Source organism: Fomitopsis serialis, assembly GCF_022376445.1.
Source record: "Fomitopsis serialis strain Sig1Antser10 chromosome Unknown B0H18scaffold_266, whole genome shotgun sequence".
NCBI classification, from domain to species: Eukaryota; Fungi; Basidiomycota; class Agaricomycetes; order Polyporales; family Fomitopsidaceae; genus Fomitopsis; species Fomitopsis serialis.
Genome location: NW_025955226.1, coordinates 34292 through 53195, shown reverse-complemented (window position 1 = coordinate 53195; position 18904 = coordinate 34292). Strand labels below are relative to the sequence as shown.

The window sequence follows — 18904 nt, the reverse complement described above, 5'->3', positions numbered from 1 at the left end:
CCCTCGCCCCGTGCGCAGGTCGCCCCGGGGCGCTCATCTATAGAGAGCAGTAACACACCACCACGTCCATCTGTGGAGAGCAGTGCGTCGCGCCAGTCGGCAGACAGCATCGGCTTGCGCCGCCCATCCCAGTTATCAATGGCAATGAAAGTTTCTTCACACCCCCCTGATGTGTCGGAATCCAGCTCTGGCTTGTCGGCGCGTGTCCCATCGCTGCGGTCCGCAGTATCCTCATCCGGCTTGCGCGTGCAGATGCCGAGTGAGCGTCCGCTATTGCAACCCAGCGAGCGCAGCCCGGCATCCAGCGTGTTCTCATTTGAGACACCTGTTGAACAGAAAGTACACGTGTCCGTCAAGGACATGGACTTTGAGTTGGTTGCCCCGGCGGTGCCGCGCTCGCCATTGGCGACAAGCAGCGCGGACTCCTTGCTCGCACCGCCTGCCAATGCGGATGCCAAGAGCGTAATCGATGCAAGCCCCCTAAGCATGAGGCGGCCGTCGTCCGACAAATCGGGAGAAGACAGAGTTGCCAAGGTAACCGATGCTGCGGAGATCGAGGCGCACCGTCAACGAGAGCTGAGATGGATCTCTGCATTGACCTCGACATCTCCGTCCCAGGCACGCAAGGCGAAGCGCATCCGGAAGTTGGTCCTTGAGGGCGTTCCGGCGTCTGTGCGTTATCAGGTGTGGGCGCTCCTCACCGACAGCAAGGCGAAGCGGATGGAGGGGTTATATGCACGGCTAGGCCAAAGGGAGAGAGTTGCACCCATCTCCAACATCGAACAGGATGCGCAACGTATTTTCCATGATCAGCCGTTGCTCGACCAGTCACTCGTTAACGTTCTCCAGGCTTACCTGACGATGGTACCAGACGTGCAGTACACGAAGGGGCTCGCTATGATCGCTGGCCAGCTTATACTGCAGTCTCCCGAGGAGGATGCGTTCTGGACATTTGTGACGATGATGGACTCACATATCCGTCCCTACTACTCCCCGCAGCCGATCCTGCTAGACATCGACTCTTCATTGTTCTCGAAGGCAATGGAGAACAACGACGCTCCGCTGGCTCAGAGGATCCTTGTGGAGATGGCGATACCCCCCATCTGCATATGCCGACCGTGGTACGCACGGTGTTAATCAGTTTCGTGGGATTGCTGACTGACGACAATTGTCATCAGGTTCACTGCGCTATTTGCGGACGCGTTTCCCACCGATCTCCTCCTTCGCGTCTGGGATGTCTTCTTGTTCGAAGGTATGTTGCTTCTGGAATTGATCGGATGCCGAGTACGCCGAGCTCACAACATCCGTAGGGGTTTCTTTCCTCTTCCGCGTAGGTCTGGCCGTCATTTCAAGCTGTCGCCAGTCGCTCCTACAGTGCCGAGGCCAAGAGTCGTTGCTTGCCATCCTCGCGCACCCTCCACCGCATTGCCTACCGCCCACTCCGGATGCCTTCATCGAACTAGCCTTCTCCGTTAAACTCCGGGACGAGGATATTTATAAGCAGCGCAATAAACTCGAGGCGCAACTCAAGCGCCAGGTGCAAGCTCGTTCTCAGTTATCTGCCTCTAGAGTCTCGACGCCAACTATCTCATTGCCGCGCAGCTGAACATCGCTCATGGACGTGTGTTGTGTATACCCCGCTCGTTACAATAGACCTAAAGGTAATATACTGTCGCAGTCGCTCAATGTGCTATCATAGTGTTATGTCGCTTCCACTACAATTGTCCGCTCTTCCGTTCCACTCAGAGTATGCCATGACGTATATACATGTTATTGATCATGACCATCCACTCACGGTTTATCCTGTTTGACCCCCATGCATATAGATTGCAGTTGTCGTTTCTTCACGGCCTTTACAGCGTGTACCACCTGCCTTCGCAGCTTTGTGTGACGCCACCGGCATCTATGAGTCCCGTGCCAAGTAACGACGACGATAGGCGTCGCAAATGATTCGACCTCAGTGGCATCGCGGACATCGCGTCGTAACAGGCTTCCGACGCACTTTGGAAGAGGGTTGGTAAGCAGCTATCCGCCGATCCTTGATTGTCCAGCCGCTAACGTCAATGAACTGTTTGAACTCGCTCGTACCTCGGCTTTCAGACAGTGAGCATTCTGCTCGACCGTAGTGCGGGTATCCTCGGCCTATTCAATAGCAGTTTACATCACACAGATACTCCCGACACTTTGCACGAATATGCAGGAAATTCTCATCCTATCGCTTCGTAGACGTTTGAACCATTGCACCTACCCGACCGCTGACTCGCTACACTGATTCCCTACTCGAGGACTAACTCTGGCTGCCGGGACCAATGACGGCCCAGGCTCGTGACCAAGCCACCAGTGGGAAATCTCGAGGTCGTGTGCATTCGCAGGAACGCACCTCCTCCTGCGTCCGAGCGAGATAACGGACCGTGGTACGTACGCATGCTCAGGCTATTTGTGGACAGTCTTCAAGGAGGCATAAAAGGTCTACCTATCGTATCTGCGAGGGTCGAGGACGTCGCTTGGACCACCTCGAATGCCTGCGGCTCTGCTCCGACCTTCGAAGATGCTGCCCTCCATGCGAGCTTGGTTCCTTGCCTGTTTTCTTGCGCTCGTCACACTGCAGGCGGCCGTACTCGCAGCGCGGCTGTCTGCTAGGTCTCTCTTGCCCGAGAAACGCATAGCTATCAGGGAATCCCTGCCGGATCTGTACGAGGCATCAGTTGTTGAACTGCAAGTACGTCGCGTCATTTTGACTTGCCACGAGTTCTAAGTCAAAGATACTGTAGGCTGGTCTGCAATCCGGATTATTCACTAGCGTAGACCTTGTCAATGTGAGTGCATGTGTCGTTCGAATTGTATGGTCCCACATATATGTCGTAGGCCTATTTCGCGCGCATCGAGGAAGTCAATCTGCAGGGCCCAATACTCCGTGCTGTCATCGAGACGAACCCATCTGCGCTAGCGCAGGCGGCCGCTCTGGACGCAGAGCGGCTCGAGACCGGTCCCCGCAGCTTGCTACATGGCATACCGGTGCTGGTGAAGGATAATATGCTACGATTGCCTCCGAGGGTAAGGCAGGACAGAACGGTCGTCCAGTTGCACAGACTATAGCTGAACATGAGATATGCAGGATGAACACAACGGCTGGATCGTACAGTCTGCTTGGCTCTGTTGTCCCCGCTGAAGCTGGTGTCATCACAAAGCTTCGCGCCGCCGGAGCGATATTCTAGGTAAGTATCATCCGCATGTTTTGTATGGTGCCCACGACGACTTGCAGGCAAGGCAACTTGTCTGAGTTCGCCCATTTCCGAGGCAACCTGGCTCGGGCTGGTCCGGCAGGGGCGGTCAATGCACGAATGCATACTTCCCTCATGCCGACCCCGTACGTTCCTCTCTGAGCCGTCTAGTGTGGAGAAAGGCTTACATCGACAGTGTGGTTCGTCTGCGGGCTCTGCGTCGCTGCATCCATCGGACTGGCAGCGGTTACCCTCGGTACTGAAACAGACGGAAGTATCACCTGCCCCGCAAACCAAAATAACCTCGCGGGAATCAAGCCGTCAGTAGGGCTCACGTCTCGTGCAGGAGGTTCGTCATGTCCATCCGTCTCCAGTCCTGCCATGCGGCCTTTGACTCGTATCTTCGTTTGTCCGGCTAGTCATCCCTATCTCCGAACACCAGGACACCGTCGGACCCCTAACGCGCTCCATGGCCGACGCCGCAATCGTGCTCTCCGTCATAGCAGGCCGGACCCGAACGACAACTTCACGCTCGCTCAGCCGTCCCCCGTCCCGACTACACGCTCGCGCTCGACCGGAACGCGTTCGCGGGCAAACGCATCGGCGTCCCTCGCGCGGTGTTCTTGAACGACTCGATCACGGGGAACGACCCGTACGTGAATGAGGTGTTCGAGGCTGCGTTGGAGGTTATGAAGGCCCTTGGCGCGACGGTGGTGGACCCGGCAGACTTGCCGAGTGCAGAAGCGATTGCGACGTCGAATAATGAGTCGACAGTGCTGGATACGGATTTCAAGGTCTGTCTCCTCGAGCGTGAGGTCTTGATGTACTGATGGGATACGTGGATTTCGCAGATCCAACTCAATGCGTGGTATGAGGGGTTGCTGTCCAACCCATCCGGTGTGCGGTCTCTCGCCGAGCTCATTGCCTTCGACAACGCCAATCCAACTCTGGAAGAGCCTGCAAGGTACACAGACCAGTCGGAGTGAGTCTTCATCACTTTTTAGTGCCAACGTTCCCTGCGAATTGATGGTCCTCATACCTACGCTAGGCTCATTGCCTCCGAAGCAACGACTGGGTTCAACTCAACATACTATGCGGCGCTCGCGTACGACTATGAGATGGGACGGACGAACGGGATCGACGCAGCGCTGGAGATGTACGACCTCGACGCATTGGTTCTCCCCGCGCCAGGCTTCACCACCGTCCCCGCAGGTAAGTGACTGTTCATACGCGTCCATTGTGCTGTATAGCTTGACACCGAATATTGCAGCCATAGCCGGGTACCCGATCGTGACCGGTACGTCGCCTCGGTCGCTCTTCGCACATTAGTAGTGCTGACCCCAACTTCAGTCCCGCTTGGCTTCTATCCCGACAACATCACGATTGGCCTCGCGGGACCGGAGACAGTGTATCCCGCTCCTGGCGTCCCTATCGGCCTGTCCTTCCTCGGTACGGCTTGGAGTGAGTTTGACCTAGTATCGTATGCGTATGCATATGAGCAGCACACGCACACACGTCTCGCGAGGAAGGCGTACGCCGAGGCCATCCCGACAACGCAGTTGTGGGATGTCATTTACGGGGCCTAGGCATATGCTGGCGGGGGACATCGGCGTCGTGGTATCGGATAGGCAGTCTGTCAAAAGACGTTCCAAACGGATGAGTAAAACAGTACTGTTATCCGAAATGATAAGTGTTCGCAGCGAATCTCTTTTTGGCAAGATTAGTATCAGGAACGCTTTCGCCACGATGTCTTCGCGTGCTGCTGTGGGTCCATAGCCAGCGGTCCATGCATGTGGTGATCATAACATAACGTTCATGGAGATCGTTCGATCAAGTGATGATCGAAGCGAGTGTTCATACGAGCTACCACACAGATCAACAGACGACACCGTATGCCTGAATCGGACGTGGAAACCAGGCGCACGTACGTATATGCGGGGGATATCGTTGTTGCCTTCATGTGGAAAAGCGATGCTGTGAACCAATGAAGGACGGAATCTACCGTTGGCCCGTCTCATGCCCCGCTGATCGCAGAATCGGACAATCATGCTGTTACTTGCTGACAGCAGGCGCAGCCAGCCATGGGTCGTCAACGAGCTCTTTCGCCGTGGCCCTCCGCTCTGGTGCAAGTTGCAGACACCGCTTCAGGAAGGCTTCAGCCGCATCGACTTCGTCACCGAGCTCCGAAAACGACTCCAGCAGCTTGCGCAAAGGCCACGTAGGCTCCTCGTGATCCGTAAAATGCGCGAATGTTCCTAATCAAAATCGAAGGGAGGTCATAGTATGCTACAGCACCGCAGAGGAGTGACATACCATCCTGCTTGAAGTATTTGTCTCGATGCTTACAATTCTCCAGTGTAGACGCTTCAAACTGGGCATCAAGAGCTTCAGTCATCCGAGCTAGATGGTCCTCCTCGTAGCTCCACAATCTTTCGCGATTGGGTTCGAAGAGCCAGAATCCGACAAGCCATTCGGTGACCTGCCCAATGCGAAGGTTAAAGTCACGTTCGAAACATGACTGCATGGAACGGAGCCTTACGAGGCAGCCCACGCTCCATATATCCGCAGGAGTGCTCCAGGGATGGCCGAGAATAACTTCGGGTGCCCGGAGGGCGTCGGGCTGGATGAGCTCCTGAAAATGGTGCTCGATCCAGTGCGCTGCATGCCGATGGTATCTCAGCGCGGTCCTTCCATTCGAGAACTGCATTAGCAAACTCACAGTGGCCAACGTCGGCGAGTACGACGTCGAGGTCCCGTTCATGAATGGAGGCATCGACGGACAAGGGCAACACTTGCGAGACGACTGGAACGACTGAGGCGTTGCCCTCGGTTCCACAGTCGTACGTGACTGACGGGTTCTCGGCGAGTTCGTGCGCGACGATGGTGCATAGATCCCGCGGGCGGAAGAGGATGTTGTCGTTCTTGAGATCTGAGAGCTTACACCGTCAACGTGCGCTGTACCGCATCTCATTGCTTCCATACCTGTATGGACTATACCGCACACATCATGCAGATACTCCAAGCCGAGCAAGACTTGCCGTACCACTCGCTTGACTATGCTGGGCGCAACGCGACGATCGTTATCGTCACGCAGCTTGCGGATATAGTCGACGCCATATCCGAGGGCCTCTGTAACGAGACAACGGTGAAGTCCATGTGTACCCCTGATGTCGAAGGCATTCAAGTAGGCGAGGTTATGGCGATAGCCTCGGTGAGCGTGGTCGGCGTTTGCGATCTTCTCTAGCATGCGCTGTTCGTCTGACCTTTGGTCAGGACCGGCCGACAAGGCTTTGGTAGCTTCGCAGGTCAATATCTTGAGCGCGACAAAGCTATCTTGGCTGCTTTCAGAGGTCAGCGGATTATACATCGAGAGAACTCCAACGAGGCGCCTACCCGCGATCCCTTGCAAGCCAGACACTGGAGTATTGGCCCCAGCCGAGCTTGCGTACGATGCAATAGCGACCTCGTTCTAATCGCTGCCCTAATCTCGCAGCAAAATAGCCAGGATTGTCGCGACCGCCTTCCCTCAAGTCCTCCTCTGGAAAGCCACTAACGGAGCCCGCTGAGCTAGAAATGCTGCTGTGAGCGGGAGAAGTTGACATGCCACGGTGCGTGAGGAATGGTGGTGAACTGGAGAAAGCAAGGCAGTGTACAAGTCGGGATGACGGACGGACGAAGTGTGTATACTCAGGCCGCCCGTGCGCTCTAGTGAGGTGCAATAAGGTAGACGTGTTCAGTCTAGGCAGCATTAGGCTATTGCATGGCGCACACGACCAAGTCACAGCGATCCTCAGAACGACGGTCGCGGTCGCGGTTCAAGTCGATCGCCTCAAGCTTCAAGATCAAGTCTCTGCGGCTACGCCACTGGCCTGTGCTACTGTACAGAAACCGGCGCGCGTAGACTCGGAGAACAGATGCAGGTCGAGAACAAAGTCGACTCCAGTACTGAAGACACTGGCCGGTAATGATAAACACATTTGAGACGATTTGACTCACTCTCGGTCCACGCCGTAAGCACCACAATGCCATGGGTGGCTGCTGCTTGTCTCCTACAACAGAACACTTACCATTCCCACCGACCGAGCCACCGTCTCAGACGTCTTTACCCTCGGGATGCTTCACGAATGCATGCCGCTCGGGAAGTTCGAACCTAAATCCTGGTACGAGGATATTTGAACTGTTACACGTGCGAAGTATGCCCCCGAGCTTCTCGCATTGCATCAATCGTCCGTTGTCGCTGACCAAGCTCAAAGCCCCGTATCGTGATGCCTCCAACGACTTACTGCTGAAGCGCAATGCGGCCCTGCAATTGACAGAGCAGGCCCTGGCGACATATTTGTCGCGAACCATATGCTGCGTGTTGCGATCGAAGTAGCATACAGCGAGAGCATGGGGGAAAGAGACGACATAACGCGACCGACATGGAATACACTATGCGAGGGGTTTTGTCGGGCGCCTCGATGCGCGTGCAGTGGAGGGCGTCCGGTGAACAGGGAGATTTTACCGCCCAGCGCCCGGCACGTTGCGGCGGTCTCGCCGGGGGCCGCGATCGGGGACCGCGATGACGGGCACGACCACGTTGACAGCAACGGAGTCGAAGTTGAGGGAGCGCAGGAGATCCTACAAAGTGAGGGCGAGTGAGTCAAGGGATGCGGTTGTACGGACGGGACCGTATGCAAGGTGAAGGACCAAACGCACCTTGGTGTCAGGGTCGACCTCGAGGCCGTTGACGGAGGTGTCGAGGGCGGAGACCTCAGGGACGTAGTTGTCCTTGCGCTCACGCTCCTCCTCCTGGAGCTTGAAGGAAATGCCGCGGACGGGACCCTTCTGGATACGCTTCATCAAGTGGGTCGTGAAGCCAGCGACCTTGTTGCGGAGGCGTTTCGAGGGAACGTCAGCCTATAAGATCGCTTCAGCACCAAGTCCTAGCTCGAGTTTATGTGTACGCACAACTTCATCGATGATACGCTTGTTCGTGTGGAAGTCAAGCGTGAGACGCGGGTAGCTGGCGGGCAACGATGAGCCTCTGAAATCGCCGTTACGACGAACGCATGTACTGACTACTTCTCGATGAGCACCCGGGAGGCCCTCTTGGTGGTCTTCGTGCGAACGCGGCCCTGCACACAGCATACACGGTCAGAATGCGGAAGCGCGGGGAGACGAGCGAGCAGACCATGTTGGATGATGAGGAGGCTAGAGAGGGCGGAGATGACTTGCGGGTTGCTGGGCTTGCGGCTGGGCTTGCTGGCTGAGGGATGCTCGCCGACGACCGACACAGCGAAAGTGAATGCCGGCAACGCCCGGGTGGCTGCGAGGAACTGTACAGCTGCAGCCACAGCCGCTCGCCCCTGCGCGCCTACTGAGACTTGGACGCCCTCCTCGCTTGCCGCCGCCGCCCTCCTCAAGACCCTCCAAGGTGAATACGCTCTCCTCGCTGCTACGCGCGAGCAGAAGAGCACTGGTCGATTGAACCCGCGCGGTCCCTCCGCAGCCTGTCTTCGCCGAAGCTCGTCTTGACTCGTGCTTTCCGTAGCGCGACACTCGGACGAGCGTGTATAGCTTACTCCAGGTCTTTTCTCTTCGCTTTTAGCTCCGGCTCTTCACCGTCTCTCTCGTCTGCCCACCATGGTCCGCGTCTCTGTTTTGGTGCGTCGTCTCTTTCTGCGACTTTGCTTGCGTAGCTTTGGTGGTAACATGAGAATGATGGCATGTTAGAACGACTGCCTGGTGAGTTCAGTTCATAAGTCACAATTTGGGCTAGAGCCTTACACTGTTCCGCAGAACAACATTGTCAACGCCGAGCGGCGGGGCAAGCGCCAGGTCCTCGTCCGACCTTCCTCCAAGGTCATCGTCAAGTTCCTCAGCGTCATGCAGCGTCACGGTGAGTCTCCGTCCCTTACCACCGCCACCTTTCGGCTGCGAATCCTCGGGGTGATAACTACAGTTGACGAGGTCGTGCCTCCACCTGTCTGCTGTTTTAACGCTCCGAGACATCAACGAGCTGTCTGTACATACAACGCACGTCCGGCTCATTCCCACCGGACGTCTGTTCACTTCAGAGACTACATTCTATACGGATTACAGCAAATGCACGGGGTCATATGCTGATGATGTCGGTTTCGTTTTACAGGCTACATCGGCGAGTTCGAGATCGTCGACGACCACCGCTCCGGCAAGATCGTTATCCAGCTCAACGGCCGGCTGAATAAGACGGGTGTCATCTCTCCCCGCTACAACATCCAGGCACCCCAGATTGAGTCGTGGGTGAACTTGCTCCTGCCTGCTCGTGGCTTCGGCATCATCATCCTCGTAAGTTGTCTGTTATACTGTGGGAGTGACCGTGCTAATTGCGGCGGTACAGACGACATCGTCTGGCATCCTCGACCACGAGGAGGCGCGTCGCAAGAACGTCGGTGGCAAGCTGCTGGGCTATGTGTACTAGGGTGTTCTACGACGTCGATGCCTTGGGCATCTCTAAAATGATCATGCATGCTCGATGCTGTGTTTGCGCCATGTATTATTGTCTGCGTGCTGAACGTAGCTGTCTGTATACCAGCTGTACTGTACGACGAGTGCGATGAGGAGAGGTGGCCGGATATGTCTAGCGCGGCAACATGTGATTGTGCCTTCTGTGGCTAGACGCCTTGACGTGGCTGGGTTCGAACACCACGGCCTCTGCACGCGACTTGGTCTGTTCCACCACTCGCCGTCTAGCGTCCCTGCTCGCCGTCCATCTTGTGTACCTCGTCGTCTCCTGCGACAATTCTACCCTCTTACGACCCTACACGCTGTAGCATGATCACCGCTAACGACGCGTTTCAACTCAGTCTGAAGCACGAACCCAGTCGCCTCGGACTCCACTCCTCCTCCAAGCTCTCCTTCCTCTCTGGTTCGCGGCGATCCCAGTCCCCTGTCTCCACGCGCGCATCGTCCTCCGACCGACCATCAATGTCCACTAGACGTTCCGGCGCAGCGTCTGCGTCCCCCGCCCTCAACGGCAACGCAGACGCCCATACCAACGGCCACTCGCCCCAGCAACCGAACGGCCAGGCGCAAACAACAGCTAAGCACGCGCGCAAGGGCTCACGTTCGGCGGCGAAGGGCAAGAAGATTGTCATACAGCGTACCGTCGCGGAGAAGGTCGTCGTCGACTGGGAGATTCCGCGAAAGGCGCTGCATTCGTCGATTGGTGAGTGCGGAATGCGTTTTTTTCTGTTTGATCGACGGGCTGAATGGGCGTTGGTGCGAAGGTGTCTTGACTCTGTATCTCTACTACTCCCATGGCTCGCCGCGGACCGTCGTCGTCGCGCTCGCGAGCGGCCTTGCGTTCATCGTCCCGTGCGATATCCTCCGGCTCCGCTCCGCTAGGTTCGAACGGCTGTTCGAGAGGAGCGTCGGATTCCTCATGCGCGAAAGCGAGAAGGTGCGTCTTGCAACTGTCCGTTCGTGCTCATCGCCACACGTCTTGACGCGTCGCCCCCGCAGAATTCAACGAATGGCGTGATATGGTACATCACCGGCGTCATGTTCGCCCTCGCCGTATACCCTCTCGACATCGCCGTAGTCTCTATCCTCATGTGAGTCGGGAGACCCTCCTTATGCGCGACGCATGGTTTGACACCCACGTAGTTTGTCCTGGGCTGATACCGCCGCGTCTACGATCGGCCGTCTCTTCGGCGCACGCACCCCCAAGCTCCCCGCCCGCCTCCCGCTCCTCCGCCTCCCCCTCGCGCCCCGCAAGTCCGTTGCTGGATTCATCGCAGCCGTCGTCACCGGTGCGGCCATCGCGATCGGCTTCTGGGGCTGGGTCGTCCCCCAGGTGGGTGAGCCGAGCAGCTGGCAATGGCCGGTGGTCGCGCCGACGACCGGGAATCCGAGTATCCTTGGTGCAGCGGGGGCATGGTTGGGCCTCGGCGTGTTGGGCGTTGTCGCTGGGCTTATTTCAGGCATTACGGAAGCTCTCGGTGCGTCGCGTGCAGCCTTTGTTTGGTGATAACACTCATCCACAGTTCGCTGTGCAGATCTTGGAAATCTGGACGACAACCTTACACTGCCTATCATCTCCGGTGGATGCCTCTGGGGATTTTTCAAACTCGTAGAGGCGTGGAGCGCCTGAACTCACAGTACATGGTATTTATGCCTGCCCTGTAGAACTACCATACGACTTGTGCCCCGGGTACTAGTGTAGTATAATGCTTTGTAGATGCCTTCGAGACATTCGTCTCCTTTACCCCTTTGTTCATTAGTGCAGGATGCTTCGTTGGACGACATTCGGTTCCGTCTGCATCTGCCACTTGCAAGAGCAAGGTTCTGAGGTCGAACTCGACAGCGGTGAGTGTCTTCCCGTTCTGCATGCTGTTAGTGTGATCACGACTCGGCTCCCTGCTCTGCGGTCGCTTCTGTATCCTGGAGTACGCGTGGGTGGGTTTTGTCCTGTGGTGAGTCCTTATTTTCTCTGGCTGTTCGAGATGACCGCGCTGGCAGTGAGTCGGTGCGCTGGGCGCCACACAGAAGCCTTTGCTCGCGGTGCACATAAGGAGCCAAGCTCTCGAACAAGGGTCGTGCTAGCATTCTCAATAACGCGTGCTCGCAGACACCGTCAGCGTTGCCCTCGGCCCCAAGGGCACATAGGCTCTCCAGCTGGCCGCAACTGACATGTTCGCTGTCTCTGTAGGTTGCAACATCGTCATCGAGTGATTATTCGGAGGCCCGAAAATCACAAAGGGTATGTGGACTTATTCCGCCTCTATTATAGGGGCTTTTTGACCAATCCTTAGGGTGAGGATGGGGTGAGGATGGGTGAGGAAGGCATTTTCACGTTCTGAGCATTAAACGTCTCACCCTCGCAGCATGAATCTCAGCGTGCATAACCCGTGTTCGCGCCATGGCGCGACTGCGGATGCGAGGTACTCTTACCCGGTTCGCGCCATGACGCGAACACGGGTAACATGCAGTCTCCATTTGAGTCTGCGACTGCCTTCTGCCAGTCACCCTTACCCGCAATCGCGCTATGGCGCGATTGCGGATGAGTCCGCACATCCATTGCCTTGTTTGGCAAGTCCGAGCGCCCGCCCGATCTCACAGGCACCCACCGACTTGCTCGTGTGCCACAGAGGGCATGCATCTGTGGTGTACCACATCATCCATTACACCCTCCGCATGCGGCGTCCATTCCGTGTTGTGCGTCAGTGATGTGCAGTGACAGGGAGGCGAGATCACGTCAGCCACCTGCTCAGCCACCGACGGGCGCTCACACGATCTCCTGCCCACAACCACGATCTCCCGCCTCTCCTGCCTCCTGCCTCCCTCTCTTTTACATCCAGCAAGCCCACCACGCCCTGGGGTGATGTGCGTACCTGCGCATGAAGACAGCCGACACGGAGATTGTGTGCGCGTAAGGTACGTGCACGCAAGATGACCTCTGTGAGTGCGAAACACCGTGGTACGTGGGTTCCTTTTTTATCTCAATCGCAGCCAATGCTTACTGACTTGTAAGCTGGTCGAGGCCGCGCGGTGCAAGCGGTGTGTGAATGACGGGCGAGATGAGTGTAGGGTGCCCTTCGTGAAGACGTGCTGTCACCGCTGTATGAGGAGGAAGGTCAACTGCTCGCTCACGGTAAGTCATGTTGTATTTCTGTCTTTCTCTGTGACGCGCTCACTCGCTACAGGACCAACGAGCCTCTGAGGCGGTTGACTCGCCGCGCGCGTCCCTGGCACCTGTGCTGCAGAATAATTCCGCACCCGACTCTCTACCACGTGCACGCTCGTCATCGCGTTCGCCCGCGCCTTCTCCATCGCATTCGCCCTCGCGTTCTGTCACTCGCTCGACGCCCGCATCGCCGCCCAACGTTGTATCCGACTCATCATCCCCGCTGCCGGCCGGGCGTATCGCATCTGCACAGTCGCACTCGCCCGCTTCTTCTGCAAGCCCATCGACCGTCTCAGTGGCGCAGATGATGGACGTGGATCCTGTGTCGCCAGGAACATCAAGCAGTGTTGACGCCGGTGCTGGGCCTTCTAGCTTTGGAGCCCATCGTGTCGCGAGACGTAAGTGTTCATTCTTTGATTGAGAAACGGAACACTCATGCTGGTACAGGCAAACTCAACAAGCTCGACACCAATGCGATCATCCGCGATGTCAAGCGATCATCGGATCTCCCTATGGCCGAACGATTGAACATCCATCAGGGGGTGATCGCGCGGCTCATCAACGAGGTCGCCAGATTGCGGGGTGCCCTTCAGGCGACGAAGAAGAAACGTGCTCGGTATGGGGGTGATGAAGATGATTGAGTAGGAAGGTCGGGATAGTGTATCGCATCGTGCATGTATGTAAACCACATGTACTACCACTTCTGGAGCATGCTCGACATATGTCTGTTCAATCTGACCACCGAACTATGCACTCGATCGACGATCTGAGACGTGCAAATAATTAATTAACACACATGCTACCCGCACTCGCGCCGTAGCGCGAATGCAGGTACAAATCTGCGGCAGCTCGACGGATTTTGATGGTTCCAAACGGCAGGTACGATCACGTCAATTCATTCATTTTAGCGAGCGATACTACGACCTCCCACAGTCAACAAATACATTTACAGTAGTTACGCGCAGTGTCACGAGTGAATCGATCTACCCGCGTTCGCGCCACGGCGCGAACGCGGGTAACAACAATGTGAAGGGATGCGATGGTGTTACCCGCGTTCGCGCCGTGGCGCGAGTGCGGGTAGTTGCACCGTTTTCAATACAAGTCACTTCCGCATCTTCCTGACGTCCTTCGAGAGCTTCGCGAGGCGGGACTCGAGCGTCGCGGCGCGCTGGTTACTGTCCTCAAGGTCGCTCTCGAGCTTTGCGACCTTGCGCTCGAGAATAGCGACCCTGCGCTCCGCCGCCTCTACCTTGTTGGCGGCGTAATGCGCATTATAGTGACCTACAGTAAACATGGGGGGGGTTGTGGTGGGGTTGTGTTGCCCGATATAGGAATTACTATATATGGGCATAACCATATAAGGCAAGTGGTGACATTTCTCCACTGTGTGAGTAGTACATATGCACCAAAAGATGCCTCATAGGAGGGCGCGCGCGATCGCGCGCGCCCTCCTAAAATGTATGCTGGATGTGTCATGACAAGGTACATTAAGGAGGACGCACGCGACCATGCGCGACCTCCTAAACACGTATATTATGGAGATGGCATACATACCAATTAGGAGGGCGCGCGCGATCGCGCGCGCCCTCCTAATCGTACCTATATCAGCGTCTATTTCAGTGTGCATACACAGCACATGTCCAATCAAAATGTGTCTTATAGGAGGGCGCGCGCGACCGCGCGCGACCTCCTAAACACAGATATTCTGGACATGTATGGGATGGTGCGTGCACCCATGATCCATGGTATAGGAGGGCGTGCGCGATCGCGCGCGCCCTCCTACATGGCATGTGTACCGGCGTCTATTCTGCCAACGTATACGGTGTGTGTGCATATATATCTGCTAAATAGGAGGGCGCGCGCGATCGCGCGCGCCCTCCTACCGAGGTGTATTTGGGCATGCATAGCATGGTGCGCGCACCCCTGATGCATGTCAAAGGAGGACGTGCGCGACCGCGTGCGCCCTCCTTGTCACGTGCCATAATATTCCACACATGTGACTCATCTGTTTGCATGATGGTGTGATCAGTCCCTTCCCTTTGATCCACAGACCATCTGTGTGCGCCAGGTACGTTCTTGCTCTCACCATGTCCCCTACCACAGCACTCAGCGCTGGCCAGTCACCATGGACCGTCCAGCATGGTCTGACCGGATTCGTGTCGTCCTCGAAGCTGCTGTGCTCGTCCGGCTGATCCACAAACACACGGAGCAATTCGTGCAATCGCACGTTCCCGTCGGTCCCGCATACGTCCCGCTCACCATCTACGAGATCTACCAAAAATGGCACGAGCACATGAAGGAGTGGCTCCGCATCATATGCGTCCGTACAATCACCGACCCGCAACCCCTCAACATGCTCTATGTACGCTCAGAGATCGATCGACTCGAAGCGGTCATGATCGCATTGGCCAACTTCATCACCCCCTTGTACAGGCACTGGAGCACCCCCAGATTGCCCGAATCATTGCGCATCCACACTCATGATCGTGATGAATGGACGCACATCGCGCGGTCCACTATCAGTCTCATGTGCTTGGTGAGGGAGACTGTTGATTACTGGCACAGTATGTTCTCTGCATCACAATTAGTCTATTCAGCATACTGACTCATCACACAGAAATACTGGACAAGAATTATGGCATGTACCACACCTTTATTACATCGGTAGCTACTCACCCTCCATTGCTACAGTCGATGCAGGCATACTCTGGCAGGATCCACCCATCAAGCGGATCCTGTACAACCATCATGCCAAACACGCCATTGACCTCGATACCGCCGCGCAAGAGCGCAACACACTTGTTGGCTCATCAGGAAAAACCCACTTGGCTTGGCAAGATTGGGTGAAGCTTTACAAGATAAGTCGAACATATATGAGGCCATGTAAGACCTATCCTACTTGGGCATGTACAACTCCAGCTTGCTGCACTTGTAAAAGCCTTGTAGACTTGAATAAATGTAGATTAATGTCTGTGGTGCCTGTTCAAAAGACGTTGTAATTTCTTGTCATCCCAAGAATACTTTCCAAGAGACTTCATTTGTATTCAAAGCTTCAATACAAGCTGTTGCTCATTGTTCTCAGTTCTGCATTGAAGTGACATGACAACAATGACACAATTGTATTCATTGAACTGTAGTATACTGTATACTTTTAAATGGTTCGTCACCCAAGTGTGACTGTGACCGGCCTGACGAAAATTTGTATTCGTCAAATTACCCGATTAGGTATACTACCTACCTGATTGGCGCGTAGCGCGCGCCGCAGTCTACGCCGTCTCAAGCCTGTGACGCGTTATTCACCGATTTCGTTCGTCGGGCGCTGTGACACGTGACGACGAATCATTTAAAGTATACAGTATACTTTGCAATTGTATCTACTGTATGCTCTGAATCGTAGTACTAGGGAGTGTACATTCACCTATATAATGGAGAACATGCATAGGAACATGCGTAACAAGGTAGGAGACAATGCACAAATGGAAATGAGAACAAGAAGATCAATGCAAGAGCAGAGCGACAAAGAAGAGAAACGCGCCACGAACCGGATGCGCCACCAAGGCCACCGTGCGTTGACGAGGTCCTATGCGATAGCACGGTGTCCGATATAATGAGCAACGACGGGCGCACGACGATCTACCACACGCACGGCGTCGGGTGGGCGTACCAGTCCTAGCCCTTCGCCTTCTGCGTCCCCGAGGCGCGGTCATCGGATATAAAGGGCGAGCCCTCGACCGGCCCGTTTGCTTCAGCATCGGCGGCGAGGGACTCTTGCTCAATGACGTGGGGCGTCCCGTGGGTGCTGTGCGAGGCGATGCGGATGTTCGCGTCGACGAAACCCGGTGGCGTCGACGGCGATGCGGACGATGCGGGGCTCGTCTAAGTCGAGTACGACTGTTCAGGCGTGTCGGGCGTGTCGGGGCTCGTGGGCGGACTTGGGTACGCCGTGTACGCCGTGCTGGCGTCGACGGGCATGGGAGTGGGCTTCGGTGGCGACGTCGAAGGACGCGCGGCGGGCGAAGTTCCGGGTGGTGGTCGACGTCGTGGCGCCGTATGGCGTCGTCGACGGTACTGGTGTCGGTGCAGGCTATTGGAGCACGTACGTGGGGTATGGCCCTTGGCCTTGAAGTCCCTCCGCACCTTCGCCTCGAATTCCTTCAGCGCTGTCGGTCCCTGGCCGACGATGCTTCATGATCATGACTTGTTAGAGTAGGTGTCGTCAAAGATGACCTGGAACGCGCCCGATGATCCGCCGACGATCCGCAGCGGGAACGCTGTTAGGCATTGGAGGAGGTAGAGGGCTGCGAACGTCACCGAGGTGTGCAGTCGCATTCTATGGAGGGTGTGGGCGAGAAACAAAGCGAGAGGCGCCTGTCGTCGCAGGACAGGCTACCACACGCACGGCGTCGAGTGGGCGTACCAGTCCTGGCCCTTCGCCTTCGCCGAGGCGCGGTCGGTCGATATGGCGTCGGATATTGAGGGCGAGCCCTTCGCAGGAAAAGAGTCGAACGTGTTAGACCTCGACAGCGACCGGCCCATTTGCTTCTGCATCGGCGGCGGCACAACGGCGGCGACGGACTCCTGCTCGATGGGGTGGGGCGTCCCGTGGGTGCTTTGCGAGGCGATGCGGATGTTCGCGTCGACGAAACCTGGTGGCGTCGACGGCGATGCGGACGATGCGGGGCTCGTCGAAGTCGAGTACGACTGTTCAGGCGTGTCGGGCGTGTCGGGGCTCGTGGGCGGACTTGGGTACGCCGTGTACGCCGTGCTGGCGTCGACGGGCATGGGGGTGGGCTTCGGTGGCGACGTCGACGGACGCGCGGCAAAGCTCGGCGTGGTGGTCGACGTGGCGCCGTATGACGTCGTTGACAGTACTGGTGTCGGCGCAGGCGAGGGGAGCACGTACGTTGGGTATGGCCCGTGGCCCTTGAAGTCCCTCCGCACCTTCGCCTCGAACTCCTTCAGCGCTGCTGGCTTGATGTTGAGTTGCCACTCGAGGTAGGAGCACATCTCCCGCTCCATCTGGTTGATTTCGCGGAGGGCAAACATGCCTTGTCTGACGATGCTCCACGACTTGTTGGAATAGGTGTCGTCGCAGATGACTTTCGACGCGATCATGAAGGCGGAGATGAAGAGACGGTGGCCCGACGATCCGCAGGCGGCGGGGAACCGCGCTTTTAGACGTTGGAGGAGGTAGAGGGCGGCGAAGGTCACCGAAGTGTGCAGTCGCGTTCTATGGAGGGCGTAGGCGATAAACAATGCGAGCGGCGGCGACAGTGCTGGCGGATTGGTGGTGGATAACGAAGGGAGGTCGGGGCACGCAAACAAATGCGTCACGAACCTCGCGCAGAGCTTGGCCGTCTCTTCGTGGCCGTAGTACGAGTCAGGCTGGAGGAATATTGTTAGCGTTCAGTTGCTACGTCAGAATGGGTACTCACGATGCCATGGTGCGCGCTATGTCCGCTAGTTCCACTAGATGGCGCTGGCGGCGGTCTTGACGAAGTAATCTTGCTCGGCCTCCGAAAAGGCGAGGGGTGGCGGGCGGCAGAGGGACCTGAGACAGCAGCCATGATGGGATAGTAACAGAGCGTCGAGACAGAGCCACCGAGTGGGCGACAAATGGTGGCGGCGGAGGGAGACTGGAGGGGATATAAGTCAGCACGCTCCGGGTATGGCGACGCAGAAGCCTTGGAAGGGGCCAAGCAAGCGAGGGAGCGGGGACAAGAGGGGCGCATGCGAGGCACGCGAGAGGGGCCATGGGTGAGAGTATGCGAATGTGTGAGTGGGCAAGAGGGCAGGTAGGTAAGCAGAAAAGCGGCGGGCCGGCCAGCAAGCGATAGGGCAACGGCAAGCAGGCGGGAATACGAGGCCGGGCTGGCGGGTGAGCAGCGCGGGTGGGCTGGCAAGTGATTGGATGCGTGGATGAGGAAGCAAGCAAGTGGATGCGCAGGTGGATGCGCAGATGGACGCGCGGGCGATTGGACACGCAATCAGGCGGAGGCACAAGTGGGCGGACGCGCAAAATAGATGGAGAGTA

The 18904-nt window shown here is 56.7% G+C and overlaps 9 protein-coding genes across 9 annotated transcripts; 6 read left to right on the top strand and 3 right to left on the bottom strand.

Annotated features, from left to right (window-relative positions):
• Positions 1-360: 360 nt before the first annotated feature.
• Positions 361-1606, top strand: B0H18DRAFT_1088691 (RabGAP/TBC; the record flags this gene model as incomplete). The annotated part of the gene is made up of 3 exons (XM_048032244.1): positions 361-1121; positions 1179-1252; positions 1311-1606. The coding sequence occupies 3 exons, from the start codon at positions 361-363 to the stop codon at positions 1604-1606; spliced, it is 1131 nt and encodes a 376-aa protein (XP_047885288.1).
• A 954-nt stretch (positions 1607-2560) lies between these two features.
• On the top strand, positions 2561-4921 carry B0H18DRAFT_1160234 (amidase signature enzyme; the record flags this gene model as incomplete). Its single annotated transcript, XM_048035806.1, is given in 12 exon segments — positions 2561-2723; positions 2822-2826; positions 2866-3054; positions 3108-3174; positions 3282-3371; positions 3418-3570; positions 3641-3708; positions 3728-4015; positions 4073-4203; positions 4270-4433; positions 4492-4518; positions 4572-4921. 12 exon segments carry the CDS (start codon positions 2561-2563, stop codon positions 4805-4807), a joined length of 1581 nt encoding a protein of 526 aa, XP_047885287.1. The 3' UTR covers positions 4808-4921.
• Positions 4922-5273: 352 nt separating this feature from the next.
• Positions 5274-6823, bottom strand: B0H18DRAFT_890998 (kinase-like domain-containing protein; the record flags this gene model as incomplete). The annotated part of the gene is made up of 6 exons (XM_048041316.1): positions 5274-5476; positions 5535-5700; positions 5761-5879; positions 5941-6150; positions 6204-6559; positions 6615-6823. 6 exons carry the CDS (start codon positions 6821-6823, stop codon positions 5274-5276), a joined length of 1263 nt encoding a protein of 420 aa, XP_047885286.1.
• Positions 6824-7721: 898 nt separating this feature from the next.
• B0H18DRAFT_1088688 (40S ribosomal protein S17) lies at positions 7722-8848 on the bottom strand (the record flags this gene model as incomplete). Its single annotated transcript, XM_048032243.1, has 5 exons — positions 7722-7841; positions 7920-8120; positions 8172-8226; positions 8283-8338; positions 8846-8848. The coding sequence occupies 5 exons, from the start codon at positions 8846-8848 to the stop codon at positions 7722-7724; spliced, it is 435 nt and encodes a 144-aa protein (XP_047885285.1).
• On the top strand, positions 8596-9864 carry B0H18DRAFT_277882 (ribosomal protein S15a). The gene is made up of 6 exons (XM_048037385.1): positions 8596-8637; positions 8812-8867; positions 8937-8948; positions 9003-9102; positions 9352-9530; positions 9583-9864. Exons 2-6 carry the CDS (start codon positions 8847-8849, stop codon positions 9661-9663), a joined length of 393 nt encoding a protein of 130 aa, XP_047885284.1. The 5' UTR covers positions 8596-8637; positions 8812-8846; the 3' UTR covers positions 9664-9864.
• A 305-nt stretch (positions 9865-10169) lies between these two features.
• Positions 10170-11337, top strand: B0H18DRAFT_891002 (uncharacterized protein; the record flags this gene model as incomplete). Its single annotated transcript, XM_048041317.1, has 5 exons — positions 10170-10410; positions 10472-10644; positions 10707-10798; positions 10851-11185; positions 11243-11337. The coding sequence occupies 5 exons, from the start codon at positions 10170-10172 to the stop codon at positions 11335-11337; spliced, it is 936 nt and encodes a 311-aa protein (XP_047885283.1).
• Positions 11338-12635: 1298 nt separating this feature from the next.
• On the top strand, positions 12636-13511 carry B0H18DRAFT_961441 (uncharacterized protein; the record flags this gene model as incomplete). The annotated part of the gene is made up of 4 exons (XM_048043054.1): positions 12636-12644; positions 12718-12837; positions 12890-13268; positions 13318-13511. 4 exons carry the CDS (start codon positions 12636-12638, stop codon positions 13509-13511), a joined length of 702 nt encoding a protein of 233 aa, XP_047885282.1.
• A 461-nt stretch (positions 13512-13972) lies between these two features.
• On the bottom strand, positions 13973-14221 carry B0H18DRAFT_1127690 (uncharacterized protein; the record flags this gene model as incomplete). Its single annotated transcript, XM_048035293.1, has 2 exons — positions 13973-14151; positions 14209-14221. The coding sequence occupies 2 exons, from the start codon at positions 14219-14221 to the stop codon at positions 13973-13975; spliced, it is 192 nt and encodes a 63-aa protein (XP_047885281.1).
• A 105-nt stretch (positions 14222-14326) lies between these two features.
• B0H18DRAFT_961440 (uncharacterized protein) lies at positions 14327-15717 on the top strand (the record flags this gene model as incomplete). The annotated part of the gene is made up of 6 exons (XM_048043053.1): positions 14327-14352; positions 14533-14593; positions 14722-14781; positions 14900-14938; positions 14981-15434; positions 15488-15717. The coding sequence occupies 6 exons, from the start codon at positions 14327-14329 to the stop codon at positions 15715-15717; spliced, it is 870 nt and encodes a 289-aa protein (XP_047885280.1).
• Positions 15718-18904: the final 3187 nt, after the last annotated feature.

What these genes read in the sequence shown, in the direction of transcription:
- B0H18DRAFT_277882 (XM_048037385.1), top strand. Translation starts at nt 8,847, where the DNA reads ATGGTCCGCGTCTCTGTTTTG. An exon ending in CAGCGTCATGCAGCGTCACG is followed by an intron (nt 9,103 to 9,351) that starts GTGAGTCTCCGT and finishes TTCGTTTTACAG; the next exon opens with GCTACATCGGCGAGTTCGAG. An exon ending in GCTTCGGCATCATCATCCTC is followed by an intron (nt 9,531 to 9,582) that starts GTAAGTTGTCTG and finishes GCGGCGGTACAG; the next exon opens with ACGACATCGTCTGGCATCCT.